We start from the raw sequence: 19,241 nt of genomic DNA on the forward strand, positions 1-19,241 counted from the left end.
GTGGGTCTATATCTGGGAATGGGGATATACAGCTTCAATTTGTGTGGCTCAAAGACTTTAAAAAAAAAGAAATTCCTGTACAGATGGCATCTGACTCCACATTTTTGCTACTAGGGAGCACACTGTTGAAGAGGTTTTGGGGAAAGGGGAACATAATTGCACAAGCGGTGCTTGTGTTCAGGAATTAGATGGTATGGGGAGGAAGTTATGAAAGAGATTTATCTTGTGACAAAATGCTGGCTTCGTAGAGATCTCCTGCTTTACTCCCCAGTAAAGGATCTACATTTTAAACAGAACATCACAATAAAAAGAAATCAATTAATAATTTGTATTGCACATTACTGGAAAAATGTGACCTTTCCTGCTATGGAACTGTGGTACAGTAAAATATGGACTGTCCTTGTAATGGAAAAGCTTTCATACCAAGTTCGTACAAAAAAGAAATGCCAAAAAGAGGCTAGGTATTTAGAAATTTGGTTATCACTTTTAGTGTACTTAAAGGAGGAGGGCTCCCTCACCAGCAAGCCAGAATCTTTTCCCAGGTTCTTTGCATATTAACCTGATCCTGAATAAGTAATGTATAATGTAGTATGTTAACATTTTATTGTAACTTTGCCTTAATTAAAAAAAAAAAGAATCGTGCTCTAGTTTTAAAAGTATAAACTTGTTACAGAAATCTTAAACGCTGTACTTTAAAAGTATATGCACAATATATGAACAAATTCAAGTCTAAAAGAAGGCAATGTACAGAACGTAGATGAGATGGCTCAGCACTGTCATCCTAAAGCATTAAAAAATCATGAGACTGGCTTAAAAACAGAGGGATTCTTTTAAAAAACTGATTTGGGGTTCTTTTCATTTGCCTTCTGGTTTTTGAGATTTTAGAGTTAATGTTTTCAAGTTGTTTCCCACAACCATGAGCATTAGAAACATGCTCCTCTTTCATTATCTCTGGGCAGGTCTACACTTAAAATGCTGCAGCGGTGCTGCTGTTACACTTTAGTGAAGATGCTACTATGCAGACGGGACAGCTTCTCCCATCAGCATAGTTAATCCACCTCCACAAGATACAATAACTATGTCAACGAGAGAAGCCCTCTCGTTGACACAGAGCTGTCTATACCCGCGGTTAGCTCAATACAACTGCATCATTTAGGGGTGTGGATTTTTCACAACCCTGAGCAACGTAGTTATACTGATGCATGTCCATAATGTAGACCTGGCCTCCCTCTCTCTCTCATCACTACAGTATACAGTACAATATGCTGAGTGCTTCATAAACATTACATTACATTCTGCACCTGTGTCAGAGGGAAAGGGTAGTTTAAACCCTATTTTGCTGTTAGGGAGCTGAGACACAGAGATAAAGGTCAAATGTTTCCACAATTTTGGGAGCTCAATTTGAGACATCTAGGACCCAATTTTTAAAAGTACTTATCACTATCACTACACTGCACTTGATATGTTCAAAACACAGCTCCTACTGACTTCAGTTGCAGCTGTGAGTGCTCAGCACTTCTGCAAATCAGACCTCAGGGCCTCAAGTTGGGTCTCCAGAAAATGAGAAACACAGTTAGTGGGCATCAATGAAAATGTCTGGTTTAAGTAAGTGATTTACTAACTATCACATAGTAACTTTGTGGCAGAGACAAGGATAGTATTTTCCCAGGGCAACATTCAAGTGCCTTAACCATGAGACCATCCTTCTTCTTTCTGCAATACATTGCTTCATTTACTACACACCTTCCAACTTCTGCAGCAAACATGACAGGAAACCTACAGGCAAGTGTCCTTCACTACACAACCAAGATTCATCCCCAAAGCTGTTCCATCTGGTTCACTGAATATAGAAAGGGTCCAGTGGAAAAAACAGTATGTGATCATGTAATTAAAGACTATCATAATGCATACAAGGGGTCCAAATTAAGGTGCACAAACTTAATCCTGGCATTTCCTAACTTTTGAGAACTGGACTTTGCAACCCAAATGTTTTTAACAGGTTTTTGCCTATAATTTCCTAGATTTTTAAAAGAGCAAACTGAAAAAAACCCCCAGAAATTCCATCACATGGCATCATATTAACACTTACAATTCACCACCAGAATTGGAACCTTAGATCCATAACACAGATCTCTGCCACTTGAGCTAATGAAGCAACTGACAGGTTGTCATCCTATATATGGACCAGCGCTTGAGAGGGATGAGACACACACTTTGCCACTGGATTTCACAGAAAATTGCTGACAGCAGAGGAATTATGAGACTCTGGAATCTTGGATTCCACTACTGGCTCTGGCGGGTAGTGTATCTAGTGGTGAGAGATTCATCTTCTGCCCATTTCCCCCAAGTTTGACCCTTTTTCTGCCCTGTAACTTCCTAGAGCTTCCTTGCCCAGCCAGACCTAGTTGCTCCATCTGGGCTTGCTGTCCAAATACCAATCCCTCCCTCCTCGCCAGTCTATTTGCCCAGACAATCCCAATGTTCCTCCTGTACCCTACCTCATCAGATCTGTCTCCTTTCCCTCCCTGTTCTTCCCCCACCACTGCTTCATAGAATTAGTCTCATTGTCCAGCCAGTCCCAATCTCCTCTCCTGCCCACAAGTTCCTCATCCTATCTCAGCATTCTTTCCCATAGCCAACTGACTCCCACTTCCTCTCCACATCCTGTTTTCCTACCTGGCTCCTATTCTCCTTGCTTAATTGGTTCAAGTCTCACCCCTGCAAGCTCCCAGTCCCAGCCTCCTATATTCTCTTTCTCTGACTCCCAGTTCCAACTTCTTCTACCTCTCAGTCCCTAGTCCTAGTGTTCTTGCCCAGCCAGTCCCAATTTCTCTCCCTCTGCTTCAGGTCCCAGGTTCACTGGACTCCTTGTCTCAATCTACCCTTTTCTCTCTCCCTTGGCCTGGCTTTTGTGCCCTCTGCATTCACATCAAACAACTTCCTCCTCCCTGCTGCCAGGGTGCCAGGAGGACGGGGTCATTGAGAACACAGAAGAAACAGGTTTCTTGCATGCAGTTCCAGTTTCTGAAGCAGCAATTACAGGGGAAAGTCCAGCTTCACTCTTGTAGCCTTGGGCTGAAGCATGCTCAGTCTGGTCATACACAGGAGCTGTGAAGGGATGCAGCATGCTCAGTCATGTACAGGATCTGTGAGGACGGAGTATACTTAGTCACTCTGTGGGGATGGCACATGCACACTCTGGTCAGCACTAAGGGCTGAGAGAGGCTTAAGCACACTCAGTGAGGATGAAATCTGAAGAAGTCTTCACTGAACCATGTGCAAACTGATTTTTCAAAGGCTTGTAACTAAACCTGAGTTTTCCAAAGCAAGAATTAACTTACATAAAACAATAAAATACCATTCATGCATTGCTGCCAGATTCTGTTACCCTTTTTTACATTGAGCAGACCCTTCCTCTGCATTAGTTCCTACCGATTTTATTCACAGAGATAGGTATTACTCAACATGAATAAGGCTAACAAATCTGGCCCTTTGTGATGATAAAATAAAAGGCAATTTTTTTTCATGTATGACCTACTTAAGATATAATATTCAAAGTACATTTTACTATTAGTGGATTTAACATTAGATAGGTTAAAAATGCTCCTGTATTTTACACTTGTAAAGGTTACTGTAATATATCTTGCTGCTCTCTGTACAGTATGTGGTCAAACTGGCCTTGAATGAACAAGTTATCTTGCTTGGTCCTTTTAAGACATAGATCTTGATAGCCTGGGGAAGAATGAAAGGTCACCTCACTCAGCAGGATAAAGATTCTATATTAGACCAATTCTTATAACTTTTTTTGCATGTGACTCTCAGAAGCTTGTTAACTCAACAGTTTTCAGACAAGGAAGCAACAGAAAGTAATGCCAATATGATACTGAATACAAATATATTAGTGATGTGTGATGCTGGCTTTCTACCACATACAGAAAGGTATGAACAGTATCTCTAAATTACATGGGCAAAACTTTTTTGAGGAAAACAAAGGATTCCGCTGTGACGCTCAATCAAAATAGAACTGCAATGCTATCTGGTATGAATGCAATCTACATACTTCTCCATCTCTAATTTCATCATCTATTACTTCTTCCTGTCAATGCAAGATTGTTCATTTAAAAACGCTGTTGAGGGCTTTTCTCTGTCTTGTTTTAAATGCCCCATTTAAGAGGCCTTCCACCACTTCTGCTGGAAGACTTACAACTGAATAGATTTCACTATTTTAGAAGGTTTTTCCTGATATTTAATATAACTGCTTATGGTATGTATAGGTTGCCACTGCTTTTTGTTTTACTCCCTTGCAGTATACCTTGGTGTTTACACTCTTCAAATATTTATAAACTGTTATCACCACACCTTTATCCAATTGTCATTCACACAAACTTAACAAAATTTAGCTCTTTGAATCTTCTATTTTAAATTGGTCTTTTTAGCCTCCTTTTGTTACCCCTCCCAACTTTAATTCACATACATCTTTCTGGTATATAAGTGTCCAGAATTGAATGCAATCCTTCAGTGTGTCAAAAATTACTATCCCCTCCTCTTTTTGAGATGTGAAGGCCCTATGATGCATCCAGAAGTGCATCCATTTTTTTACACTTTCATCTCTTTTTGAAAACTCCCTTTGAATTTGCTGTGCACTGTCACCTCTAGCTATTTTTGGAAATATCGCTTTCAGAATTTGTCCCTACATTTTGAATATCTTTGTTTAAATTATTTTATTCCATATGTATTATTGTAGCTTGGATTCTTTCCAGCCCACTCTCAAATTCTGGCCCATATTTCTTTATTACTAGTATTACAGCAGCATCCAGAGGTTCCAGTGTAATCTGGGGTTTCTGTGTATGAGGCATTATACAACACATGTAAGAGACAGCCCATGTGCTGAGAGTTTTACAGTCTAAATTAAGTAAAGACAGAACAAGTGCACATAAATAGAAGGAGAGGGAGCAGGCAGGGCAGAGAATGGTAATGATAGTAGCACACAGTTATACTGACTACCTATGAGCACAATTTGAACATTTCTTTTCTTTTTTTTTTTTTCTTGTAATCTCTGTTGGCCATCTGCCCAGCCATTGTCTGATGGCAATTTACTATAGGCTTCATGGTAGAAGTGGATCTTGAGGAGGGAACTGAAGGATGACGTAGTGACTTTACAGATTATTTCAGGAAGGGCATCCTGTGCATAAGGGGCTATGTGAACATGCTCAGACAAACAGATGATAAAGGTTGTCATTGTTAGCAGAACAGAGAAGTGACAAGGAGGCACAAAAGCACGTAAGTGGGGGGAGAGGAGGGGCAAACTGTCAAGACCTTAAAGACTTGAATTACAAATTTGTGATTTGACATGGTGAAGACAGCCACTGAAAGGACTAAGGGGGATAACACAGTCAGAGAGATGAAACAGGAAGAGACTTAGAAACAGCGTTTGAATAGACCCAAGGAGCAAGATGCGTGTCAGGAAAGCCAGAGAAAACGCAGTTGCAAGAGTCAAAATGGAAAATGATAAAACTTGGATGACAATTTTAAATGTATGGACAGAAAGAAAAAGGATGGAAAAACTTGGAAATTTGACTGAGAAAGAAGTGGAAGGATTAAAATACAATCTTGCTATGTAGTTTAGACAGGGGGCAGATTTGAAGATGCTGCCCAAGTTATGAGTTGGAGATAGGTAATGTCTGTTGTGAGTTGGAGTGAGTGAGTTGGAGACAGATGCTGACTTGATAAAGGATGACAGACAACGGAGTGGAGGAAAGGAAAGATTAGTTCATGTAATTAAAATAATATAAGGCTACTGTCATGTGTTGTACATGGGGTTACCCCTTAAGATCATTCAGAGACTGAAGCTGGTACAGAACATAATGTCTCATTTTACTGAGTAGGGCACGTTGCTGGGAGCATGACATTCATGTTCCGGAAACTGCACTGGCTACCCACTGGTCTCTGTACGAAGTTTAAGGTGCTGGTTATGACCTACAAAAGCTCTAAATGGCCTTGGGCCTGGCTAACTGAGGAATGACTTCTCCCCATGTCACACTACCACAGCTGTGGTCAGTAGAGGTACTTGAGCTGGAACCCTCTTCATTATAGAAGGGGCTTGATGGCAGGGCATTCTCTGTGAGAGGTCTGAGTCTCTGGAACTTGCTCAAACCCTTGGTTGGAAACAGCCTGAATTTGGTGATCTTCTGGGCATGCTGCAAAGACATCTGTTTCATAGAGTTTTTAACTAGGGTAAGCTTCCTGAAATGATGAAGGTGTGGAAAGGAAGAACAGGCTGGTAGAATTTCTTTTGAAAGATTATTTTAATGTTGTTAAGGTTTTGTTCTATTATGCGGTTGGGCTGCCCACAGCCTTATATAAGTGTCTTTTTATTATATTAAAATTAAAATTAATAAGTAAAACAAATTCAGGTTTTGGTTCCCTTTGTGTTTGGCCCTAACTTAAATTCATGCTACCTCCCAATCCATTATCTTCTGCAAATTTAATCAGCACACTGTTAACTCCCTCTTCCAGATCATATGATAAAACCAAATCTAATATTGACCCTAGTGTCATCGCACTAGATACTTCCCCCACAATTGACTACTTTGTCTATTTCAGTACTCTGTTATCCATTAGCCATCATACCATTTACGCAATAGTGATCATGTCTAAGCAAATCTGAATTCAGTAAGTAAGAAGGTATCAAATGTTTTACTAAAATTCAGATATTATACCTACTGTGTTCCCTTCATCCACTAATTTGTAATTTTATTAAAGCAGCGATGAAGTTTGGCATGATTGTTTTTTTAAAATCCTTTATGCTCATAATTTTAATTTCTTCTGGTGGTTTTGCATATTATTTCTCAAAATTTGTGTCATTATTTAACGAATGATTTAGTCCTTGATCCTACAAGCATTTACATGACTATATGGAAGTGTACACTACATTAGAACTATTTATTAGCAAAGTTATTTATCCAAATTATCGCCTCCCACAAAACTGTCACAAAACTTCATTTTACAAACTAGAAAACCAAAGATTTAATGGATTAGCTGAAACTATAAGAATGGAGACTGAGTTACAAAACCATAATAATTTGAAAGACATGTCAAAATCTCAGCAGGCTGTAATATAGCACGAAATCAGATATATTTTCAGATTTAGTTACCACAATCTAATAGTAATTGGTTAGAAAGAAGCACAACTGTAAATGGCAGGCCACTGTTATTAGAGCTGAGCAGTTCTAAGGAAAATCAATTATACTTCTGACTAATACTTTGTTATCCCAAAGAATGCTTCCTTCTTTAGAGCACATAACAGTATAACGTGTACTAAAAAGAACATGTGGTTATTGATTAAGGCACCATCACTAGTGTCAACACCAAATTCATGAATAAAATGTCAACATTCAGACTCATGCTATTATTAAACTGTTGAATAATTATTATAGGGTTTGACCCAAGTTATTAAAAAATGCATGAACATTTATGCCTATTCTTTTCAAAATCTAGGTGTATATTTACAGCATAGCTCTTCTCCCAGTTGTGTTTTATTGTTTTAACAAACTTTTTTCAAAGGGCATAGTTAGAATAATTCAACTATTTAAGATATTCTCCATCATAATACCACTTAGGAATAAATGCCATTCAATCTAGTAGCTAAAAAAGGAATGCAAATAATACAAACACACATATTTCTCAAATTACCTTGCATAAAAATCTCCTGAACCTTTTGTTCCTTTACCCAGACTTTTACTTCCTCGTGAAGCTGCGGGTTGTCCCTGAGAACTGGGTTTAGACTGTCTACGTCGTCCTAAAGCAGAGATTAAAAAAAGAACTGTACGTTGTATTTATTCGTGACATTTATATTGTTTATCTTCCTAAATACATTCCAAAGTACAATTTGAAGCAAGGCTGTAAAATATATTGGTTCAATACAAATCCATGGGTTATTTTTAGAAAAATCTCATAAGTGCAAGCTGTATTTGATAGTAATAAGAATTATTTCATGAGGAAAAAAGTACCCCATATCCCATACATGGTCAGACTTATAAGCTATTAATAGGATCATACTTTTATAAATAAGGCCTTCCTACAACCTAACGTTACCCTATAAAGAGTTCAGTATTTACAAGCACACAATAACTGTTGTTTCAACACAGTTATTAAAATCAGAAGGCTGAAATGTCCAATTCGGTTTTTTTTATATACAAAAACACACTGCAAGAGAGAATTTAAATATTCACACCAACATATTTGTGTATCTATGTAAGAACGCATGCAGTCATATTGCTTCCTCTATGAGGTGTTTCTTAAGTCTCGGTTCCCTCACTTTGCGGGTTCTTAGCGGGAAGGAGTGGCAGATAAAGCACCGCATAATGATGTAGCTCTCACTGAGACAACAGAGGCAGTGTTGGTTGTCACTCACTGAGAACGATTGTGCACAGGCGGCGCAGTTCTTGAATCCAACTTGTTTGGGCATAATCCCCCAAACTGGGTGGACAGTCCCAGGGAGAGTGGAATTTGGAACTAATGTAATTTAGTACACTAGCTATAACTACAACTATAACTATACTATTTTATTTTTTTTAAATTTTTTTGCTACGTAGCTGTTTTGAAGAATGGGGAAAACATTCCGATTCTGGCCATATGGTGGTAACAGAAAACTGAGGGGGTGTTGACCTACGCAGCCACATAAGACCTTAGATGTACCCGTGGACAACATGAGGCGTGCACTCGGGTCGATGGACACCACTCTGAACAATTCCGGCTCTGGCACATGGTGTGCATGCGCACCCACATCTGGAATCCACATAGGGACCAACACACACAGCTTACTCCACTTGACATCTTATTATAGGTCTCATATTCATCAACATGAGGTCACAGCAACAAAAAGCAAACAGAATATGTGAAACCACTTGTCCCCTAAAAGATCACACAAAATATCTCCCAGTGTATTCATCCACAAAATTAAATAACAAAGTATACCTTGAGAAAAATATCCTGAAAATATCCTGAAAACTAAGGGTTTGACTGTGCCTGCTTTTTGTTATGGGCCTTCTTGTATGTATATATTAAATAATCTGTTCATTCCTTCTGAAGCACCTGGCATTGGCCACTGTCAGAAGACAGAATACTGAGATAGTTTAAGCATTGGTCTGACCCAGTATGGCCATTCTTACGATATCTGAATTAACACCTCATTGAAATGAACATTTTCAAGCTTTTCTTCACAATGGTAAGGGCTAGAGACGGATTTTGTTTTAAAATGAAAACTGCAACTCTGGAATACAAGATGGATGCTCAAAGCAAATAGACGGGTAATGGATGTCTACATAACAGCCCAAATTGAGCCTTGCTTTGAGGACATAAAAATTCTCCAATTACTGTCAATTATTCGTGTCTGACCAAGGAGGAGGGAAGATCCCATCGTTTGTGCTACAAAACATACAATAATGGAAAAACAACCAAAGCTAAAATGTACTCTATATATTACAAGCATCTGAAAACGTGGACTAAGGAAAGTGCCTTCCTCAATCAGAATGTTGCAACACGATGCTTTAATGCATGAAGGACATTTTCTTTGTAACAATAAGAACTCATCTCAGCTGCAGTGTTTTACCAAAAGAAGACTAAGTAGATTTTGCAGTCCTCACAAAGGTCAGCACCACATTAGTCCTTGCCATCTGCAGTTTAATTAATTACAGTTTCTTCCGATTGCTTTGAGATTTTCAGACGATTTAAGACATGAATTAAATAAAAACTCATGTGTAACAAACCTGAAAAATATGTTTACAATGTTATACTCACTAAATGCTACAAGAAAAAACTAGCATTTCCTAAATATTAACTTCTACATATTAATGTGATACTGAGGTCTCATCTGAATTCAGTCAGAGAGCCAATTTCAATTCTGCTGGTAACTACAATGGAATCATGTTCGCTTACAACAAGAGGTGAATTTGTCCCACTGACTCCAGGTATAGTCAGAGTACAGACAGATCAACTATTTTAAAAACTTGAAGATTCAGTCTCTGTTGATCAGATAAACATTCTTTGCATTTCAGAAATCTATTTTCTAACCAGTGTTCTCTACAACATATACCACCACTTAAACAACTATCAACATTACACTTCAGATTATTCAGTTTACACAACTAAATTATAGTGTTTAGTTTTACATGGTATTATCTCTATCCTTTACCATATGCATTACCTCAAGACAATGACAACAAAGGGATTTTGAAGGAACACTATATAGTTTTAACTCCAGATTCATAATAAGAAATTATCATTTTATATATATTTTTTCTCAAACCCTGACAGAGGTGTTTTCCTGTTATCTCAACATCTGGAGTAGGTAAAGACCTGGCTGAAAATTAGCTGGTTTAAGATCATTTGGGTAAAAGCGGTTATACTTGTTTGCACAGGGAATCATTTTGAAGAAGCTACAAGGGCTATAACTACATCCTTAGATAAAAATGCCTGTCCAAACTATCAAAGCTGTCTTCAGTCTCAGGAATTTATTAGATTTAAAACTCTTTCTAGACTTTCAGAGAGCAATGGCAGCAACAAGTGTCATCTTTATTATGCAGATTGCCGAAAGCTTGCATCCTTTCCTCTTGGATGCAAATTTCCTCATCAGACGTAACAGTTGGATTGGACACAAAGCAAAAAATGTTAGACGTGGACCCCTCCTCCAAAAAATCAAAATGACATCCTTCTCCCACCCTCCAAATCACCCAAACCCATGCCACTCACCTTCTCTGTTTTTTCTATTTGACTCTCATCTTCTGAAAAAGGCTGAATTACTTCTCCTCTTCTTATTGTCCCTTGTTAGCTGGATCCCAGTTGGATCCCAGGGGAAGTGTCACTCGCCACCCATGCTCAACTGATCCCTACAGCCTTAGCAAGAGCTGGCACCTGGTCTACCAGTGTCAGATATATCCTTGGGAAAGGAGAATGAGTACCTTGGGAAGAAGTTAACACCCATCAAAGTATAAGTGTACCAGATGTGCAAATCTGGGCCAGGCAGATGTCCAACTAAGTCACTTGAAAATTACACTAGTGGCTATTGTGGTTGTATTATCCTCAAATGTCAAGCTAACAAACTAAAAATGAAAAACTTATTTTTATCCATCCTAGTATGTTCCTCTTTCCTGTTTAGGAAAATTTGGAACACGAGGACATGTTACCTTGATAAGGTACGGTAAGATAAGTTCCATGTTAGTTCGTGTATGACTTGCAATAGGAAAAGAAATGAAAAATATCTGGTTTAGATTTTTAGGATGGATGGAAAGTAGAGTACTTTAGGCCAGTGTTTCCCAACCGGTGTGCTGTCAGGCCTGAGCAGGTGTGCCACAGATTTTTTTGAAAAACTACTTGAGGAGTTCTGAATTGGCTCATGAATATTCATGAGTTAATTTGGAGATTATATGGTGATATGCCTCAAAATAATCAAAGGTATCAAGGTGTGCCAGGGCAGAGAAAAGTTTGGGAACCACTGCTTTAGGCTTCCTATGAGCAAGCTTAGCAATGTCTTTTAGAGTCTATTCTAAGGACTTATCCAAACAAGTGGCTTCAACTATACTGGAGAGCCATAAATTTCCATTCAGAGAACTTTACTTGCAACTAATATTCCTATTAATTCTTTTTCTATGTGCAAAATGAATGAAAGCTGAAGCTTTAAAACAATAAGTACAGTCTCTCCTATTTCCATATCCTCCCCATCTCATTTTATCCCTAGGCTGTGGCACTGGAAATAACCTAGGAAAGGGGGAACCCCCAAAGTGCAGTCTCTTCCTGCACGGCAGAGGACACTGTATGCCAGCAAGGGGCTTGGCTGTGCAAGTGGGGCTGTGTAGAGGGAGCCCTGAATAGTACACTATGAAATTATAAGCCAAAATACAACACCCTAACTGCAGACTGAGAGACTGTTCTCAAAAGGTAACTAAAAATTTTCAGAGTCATTTCACTAAGGAACCAATTACATAAACAGGGTGAGTCTTCAAGCAAAAAATGTTGAAGGAGACATGTTCTTCTGACAGCCAGTTGGCCAGGCTGAAGGGTAGCTAGATGGGACAGTCTGCTATCATCCCAGAAGTTGAAAAGAATTGCTAGTACTTTCTTGGCGGAGAAGTAATTTCCCTCACTACCCTAATGTTCCCCTTAACTATCAGAAACTGAGTTGCCTTTAGGGGTAAGGAATAATCGAAGTTATCTGCAGTAGCTGGAGCTAATAGAAGGCTCATATACATTGTGTCTTTAAGAACTGAAATAAAGGGCAAGGTTCTAACACACATACTCACTGACTGACAGCTTACTCCATCATAAATTCCATCAGTGAGACTTCTTGAATAATTCCTCACCAAATACCATAGATGGGAATTATCATGGAGTAAGTGTGACCCGTCCATGCCTAAGGTAGCCACCTGAAAATGCCAAGGTCAGGGCAGGCTGTAAAAGGAGAGCAGTTTCTCCCAACACTGGTGGGTGACACTGAAGTCAGACTTCTCAACCAACCACAAACAGTGCTTCTGATTCCCCACACTGGTTATCAAGAAGCCAAAATAAAATGTACACAGCCCCCTTTACTGCATTTCAGTCTCTGGCTCCCAATCAGCCACTAGGTCCAGTAAAGAGATCAGTTATTTAAAACTCTATGCTCTTTATCAAAAAGATTTCTCCTGACCCCAAAGGGTCAGCCACATTACCAGATCAATATAAGTTTGGATCATATTGAAAATACCACACTGCCAGCCATTCCTTTAGTAAATAAAACTAAAGGTTTATTATAAAAGGAAAGAAACAAACTATAAGAGAAGTGTTAAAGGATTAAAGCAATCAGACACATACAATTGATTTGAAAGTCCATATATCTCAGGTTTATAATAGAATTGTGGAGTTTGCAGGCTTGTATAGTCCCTCTGGTATACATACAGTACCTGAATGGGTCTCAGTCCTTTGTTTCACAGCTTAAGTTCAGTTCAGCTGTAGATGAGTTGATCTAGAGGTAGGTGAAGACTGACTGAAGACAAAATGGATGTGTTGCAGCTGCCTTTTATGTCCTTTGGCCTTTGCCATGCTGCTTGTGGAAATTCACAGGAATAAGATGGAGTTCAGAGTCACATGAGTAAGTCCTGGTGACTCATCAAGTATATCCCTGACTTGTCCCCCGGGACTCCCTGTACCTGTGCATTTCTTAATGAGCCATTAAGCAGGCTAGTGCTGCAGCCATCCTATCTGGGGTGTCGCCCAGACACAGCACAATTTGAAATACAGATATATCAACCATATCCATAACTTCCATTACACACATAACACATGAACATAAACATTATCATCTTACTTAGCACATTATAGCCTTTCTAGCGGTACCTGGTATGGCATATCTCACATGAATTATTATGATTTTGACATATCGATGTTAAATAGTATAATAAATGCCCCCCCACCCAATCCAGCCAGCGTCAAACCCCCAACGCGAGATGGGTGAAGAAGGGAGTAATCCGAGCTCCTGAATACACCTCAAGGGCCCCCCTAATCCAGCCAACGTCAGAGTAAGACACTACTCAACACAACTAAAATGAATCAAAATCCAGTCCTATGCAAGAAAACTGTAAAATGAAACAACCTCATATCTCCAAAAATGGCAGTTTTCCTCTCCCCAGCCAAGGTAGAAACTCTCATTCCAAAAGTAAATAGAATATATTCAAGGAATTGTCATAGTTACTCAGTGTTAAATCTAGAATGTTTCTGGCACTTGAGTAGCACCCAGTTCTTCTAATTACATTTATGATTTTTTTTAAATCATCAGGTGCTTGTCAGTGATTTCTTGATAAAGGTATTTTCCAATATTGTAGCATGTCCCATTGTTGCCCAATACTTTGAGAACTCTCAAAGTGTTAATGTACCATAATTACTGTGCAACAAGTTTCCAAATCTCTATAAAGTTAAGATTATTTGGGTGACCTAAACATGGATTTCCATACTTCAACATTCTTTATTTAACTTTTTTAACCATGCCTCTGAATTTTCCTAGGTTTATACTACTTGTTTTGGGGAGTAACTGGGACAACAACCATCCTTAGAAAGTATCCTAAATTATCCTAAATCTAGTTATGACCCATGGCTTTGCCGTTCAAGTTTATGCTTTTAATAAGCAGAAGTGAGTTGGGTAAGTGTGTGCTTGTTGTGCTGGGAGATTTGTACTCATCTGTGTGGGTGGTGAATGAGAGGTGTCTGCAGTGAGTGTGGGGGGAGCAGGGCGGGGGGGGGTTTCTTGTTTATGTTGGTTGTATTGCTGCACAGGTGGCTGTGATTATTTGTATCTGGGGGGAATGTGCTGAGGAAATTTGTGTTGATTTGTGTGTGGGTTTTGCTGGGAGATGGCTGCCTCGGGTGGTTGACAGAAACACTGAGGAGCAAGTCAATGGAGACAGTGTACATCTTTACTAAAGGCAGCCTGTGGCCTCATTCCCACTGATAACAATAAGATACAGCAGCTATTTTGAAACAGCCTAATTGTTCACTGAGTTAGGTGGAAAATATTCTCAGCCTTTGCTGAAGGAGAAGCATTGTTAAACAGGAAAAAAAAATTCCATTATACTTAAAATGTCCTTTAATGGTAGCTTCTGCACAAGATTTAGTAATGTTTAATAGTATAGGAAATCTGAACAGTCTGCACTATTCTGATATTAAGATCATCAGGGATAAAAAGTCTAACACCAGGTAAATTTCAAAAAAGGTCTACTTCAATTAATTAATTTTAACTCATAAGCTAATTAATGCATTTATAACATTTCAGAAAATTCATTCTGTACTCAGTGAGTAAGTGCTACAATCTTGGGGAGGATATTCTCTGTTCTTCTTATATAACAAAGTGGCTACATCCCTACTTTAAGTGCTAAACTCAATTAATTCTTAACTATGGAGCCACAACTAGCACCTTCATAATTAGCATCGTTTTAAAAAATAGTGCCATTATAAAAAAAGTTAAGGAATGTTACTACTGCTGAAACAGAACAACCACTATTAACTGAAAGTAAAATATGTGAGCACCACAGGAACTATTTGGTTTGTATTATACTGCACAGAGTAAAGGTCTCAACACCTCTCTTCCAAAACTTTCTAAACTGGCAGATCCCAAAACTTTATTGGTTCATGTACTATGTTTTAAAAAATCGTTGAGAAGTTAATGGATGAAACATTAAGCTTACATATCATAGTTTGGGAACCACTACTCTAAACATTAATTCTTAGTTTAAATAACTGACACGCCACCTATAACACTGGAATCACATGACACTTTGGGGCCCTGCATACCACTAACGTGGAGTTCACAGGCCTCACTAGAGCTTCCCATGCTCTGTTCTCACATATGAAAAACAGAATACTAATCACAAGACACAGACTCATAGACTTTAAGATCAGAAGGGACTATTATGATCATCTAGTCTGACCTCCTGCACAATGCAGGCCACAGTTCCTCAGCCACCCACTCCTGTAGTAGACCCCTAACCTATGACTGAATATTGAAGTCCTCATATCATGGTTTAGAGACTTCAAGATACAGATAATCCATCAGCAAGTGACCTGTGCCCCATGCTGCAGAGGTTGCGGAAAACAGAGCACTCCTTGCATTTCCTAACACACGCACAAAGAGTGGAGGACTGAGGAAGAAAAATTGCTAAAGAGATTGCTAAACAAACAGGATAGAGTTGTGAGACTCTCTCTCCACACCATCACAGAGTCATGTGGGGCAAGATGTTGGGTAATAGAGAGGGGGAAGAAAAAAGCAGTGAGCCAAAAGCTAATCACAGCAAAATATCCTAACTCTGTGTTGCAATATCTTTTCTACAATATCCCATCTACCATTCTAGAGGTCACTGCTGGGTTGGGCTGAAGTTTTGAAACATAAGGCTCCCTTTAATGATTAGCAGCAACTGCAGTTCCCCATTAAACTACCTCCATTGCACTGAAAGCACCTCTGGCAACCTGCTCTCTCAGCAGACAGCTTTTTTCTTGTCCCCTTCACCACTTTTTTACACTAAACATCTTATTTCAGAAAAGTAGGGGGCATTCTGGGACTCTGTAACTGCAAACATTTGCGTGGTGACCCCAGGTGAGAGTACTCCCTCGGTGCCACCACTTCCCATTCCCAAATCTCACAGAACACAAAACTACAGTGGTAATGTGTATGTCACAGAAAATTCTAATTTCTAGAGTCATTACTTTTGGTTCCCTGTATGTGCATTGTGGTGGGTCCCATCTCCGGTACTGTTGTACCAACAGCAGCCACCTGCCTTTAGACCTCAGGCCGAAAGTTCCACCGCTCTCTGCTACCAGAGCTCATAGAAACTGTCATGGTATATTCAAGGGAAGGGAAGTGAAGGGGCTCTTCTCATCTCTGGTACTTCAGCTTCCAGTTCTGATATGCATACTACAATAGCCCTCCCTCTCTTCTCCTACCCAATACAACTGCTTGTGTGGCAAATACTCCTCTCATGTGGTCTGCTGAGCAACCCACAGAGCCTCCTGCAATTCCTACTGACCACTCAGTTTTTCAGCAGGTTACCAATAACGTGGATGTAGGAAAGCGCCTTGCCATGGAAACAAAGATGACAAAATTAAGGATAAAAAATCTCCCACTCCGTGGCCAGACCTGACAAGCTTCTCTGGATTATTTTGCAATTATCTGGCCTACTGTTCTTTGTGAGGGCCTTGGTTCTAAACCATTTGGTGGTGTAGAAATAACCTCCTCTTTTCAGATATTTCTTAATTTAAGTGCCTGGCTTCTACATAGAAGACTGGGACCAAGATCTTCAATATTGTTCTGGATTTGGAGGGAGACCTCCAACAGGAATCAGTTCTCATAACTCAAGCCTGGAGAGAGCCTCAACTCTCTTGTAAAGCAGAAGCATTCCCTGCCCCTCTTCTCTGAACTCCTTTCAACCTAATGGCTAATTCTTCTTTAGGCCTGCTACTTCCTCTTCTTCAGGACTCCAATGATAATTCAGAGGGCACTTTGATGGTAACTGAATAGACAATCCTTATCAAAGAGATTTTTTTTTCTTGGTACTCAGCCAACAGTATCTACAATCCTGAGAGATTCTAATCCCAACAGATGTTGTGGAAGCAACTCAAAACTTGATTGACTGTAATACTGAAAACTCCTTAAGGAGGGTCTTTGACTCAGTAGATTTGTTACAGTGTTGCTATGGCATGCATAATCATGGCTCTCACTTCCCAAGACTAGATTTATATTAAGTGAGTCCATAATATATATACAGCTAGTACTAAGAAAAAGGAAACCAAATGAGATTTAAAGGACAATAAGGAACACCTGAAGTCATAACTCAAAATACATAGAGTTTCCATGCAGTTGTGCATTTTTTTCTTAGAGAGAAGCTCCTTTCATAGTTTCCCCTGCTCTGTCTGCACAAAGCCAGCAGTTATGCAGTACCTGGGTACTTGGTTGCTCCTCCCTCCCAAATACCAAGTCTGCTAATCTATTCTGCTTTCCCTTGACCTTCCCCTAGAGGGAACAAGCAAAGTTTAGTCAATCTGTGAAAAAGAAGTAGCATAACAACAGCTGAGATTCAGACTTCTGAAGTATATCAGATTTTGCAGGTCATTTTATATTTTGGCTCAATAAGGCTGTCTGTTCCATCCAAATACCTTGTAGCCCTGGGAAAGTTTACTGAGGTGAGAGAGTCAGGAGATCATGAATTCAAATCTCACCTTTATACCTTTACAGACCACTGTTTATATTTCCATGTACTTGACAGCCCTCAGAGCTGAAAAAGGCCTCACTCACATTCCTACCTGAGAAAGCTGTCAAGTTCCCCTCTTTGACAAATAAGTTAAATGAGAAGTTGTACAAAGTCACTTCAGAGTTGTGTATATATCTTTCACATAGTTGAAGCCCATTTGACTGAACCAAATTTTAAGGAGCACTTTAAGCAAGAACGGTCTTTATCTACTGTAGACAAAACTAGAGCACGCCAGCAGAAACAATTTAGAAGAGCAGAGGCTTAAAGTAAAGGAAATAAAACATTCTGTTCAGGGTTTTATACTGTACCTGTCACCATGGTAAAAGGCTAATAAAAACAAACTGCTGAAAGAAAATTGAAAGAAAGAGACAGTAGGAAAGACACAATCGTAAGAGACTTAAGGGGAAACAATCACATAGAAAAATAGGAAAATGATGAGGATAGAAACAAAAATTAAATGGACACTTGAATTTGGAATTTAGGAAAAACTGAAGGAAAAAGGAGGAAACACAAAAAGGAAAGAGACCCAAGATATAGTAATTATTTTAAAAAAATTAAAGCTGTTAATATACCACAATGTCATGCATTAACAGGGTAGGATGTTGAGAGATATGCCTGATACAGCATGCTATACATGGTCTGGATGTAGGTCACTCCTCTTTGCTTTTACTGGTTACAACTTTGGAGCAATGGTGGATGGCTTATTGAATGAGAATGGGGAATAAGAATGGAGAAATTTTTCTCTTACCTGTAATTTTTTTTTTTGGTCATAAATGTAGTAACCATGATTGTAATCATTTTCAAGAATCTCACCTTCATAAAAACCTGTCTAAAGTATATTACTTTACTTTTTGAACTCTCAAGTTCAAACAGTTTTTCTGTGGAATTCCAGGTAGTGCTAATCACTAAAAGGAGCATCACGCACCACAACCTCAGCCCAAACCAGTAATGGACTCCACTCGTCTATTTATAAGAAAAGAAAGTTATGACAAATGGAAATTTTTATTGTTCCTTTGTGATGTTTCAATGAAGAGAGGATAGTAATATGTCATGATAATGTAACATCACATAGCAAATAGCAAAGCAGTATCTAGATATCATATTGTGATTAATGCTGTGGCTCATCTGTTCAAGAAATGGCTCTCTGACTTTTCAAGAAAAGATTAAGGATGTTACTGTGGGAAGGAATGACATGACCAGGACTCAGAAGATATGGGTTCTACTGCTCTTTCTGCCACAAAACTCTTGTGTGACCTTGGACAAGTCATTCAATCTCTCCAAGCCTCAGCTGTTCCATCTATAAAACGGAGAATTATTTCTCTACCTCACAAGGGTGTTGTGCAGATGAATCCATTAATATTAATTTGTGATGTACTCAGATACTCAGAAAAGCCTATAAATTAATCAATTCAAGACTGAATTCCAGTGATTTACAGAGATAACTTCAGGTCCAATATTAGACCCATCCTAAAAATTGTT

At 39.0% G+C, this 19,241-nt stretch overlaps 1 protein-coding gene across 6 annotated transcripts in view; it reads right to left on the bottom strand.

The window, feature by feature from the left end:
• The window catches only part of JMJD1C (jumonji domain containing 1C), a 306,160-nt gene that overhangs the window by 64,847 nt on the left and 222,072 nt on the right, over positions 1 to 19,241 (bottom strand). For all 6 annotated transcript variants that reach the window (XR_010920649.1, XR_010920650.1, XR_010920651.1 and 3 more), the window contains one exon: positions 7,693 to 7,798. Coding sequence is in view for 3 of the 6 variants with exons in the window: in XM_067552587.1 (XP_067408688.1) it covers positions 7,693 to 7,798 (106 nt within the window). In the remaining 3 variants the exon portion in view is untranslated. The remainder of the gene's footprint in view (positions 1 to 7,692; positions 7,799 to 19,241) is intronic.

This window comes from Emydura macquarii, unplaced genomic scaffold (assembly GCF_026122565.2).
Source record: "Emydura macquarii macquarii isolate MOO-44397 ecotype Brisbane River unplaced genomic scaffold, CSIRO-AGI_Emac_v2 contig_1390, whole genome shotgun sequence".
In the NCBI taxonomy this organism is placed as follows: Eukaryota; Metazoa; Chordata; order Testudines; family Chelidae; genus Emydura; species Emydura macquarii.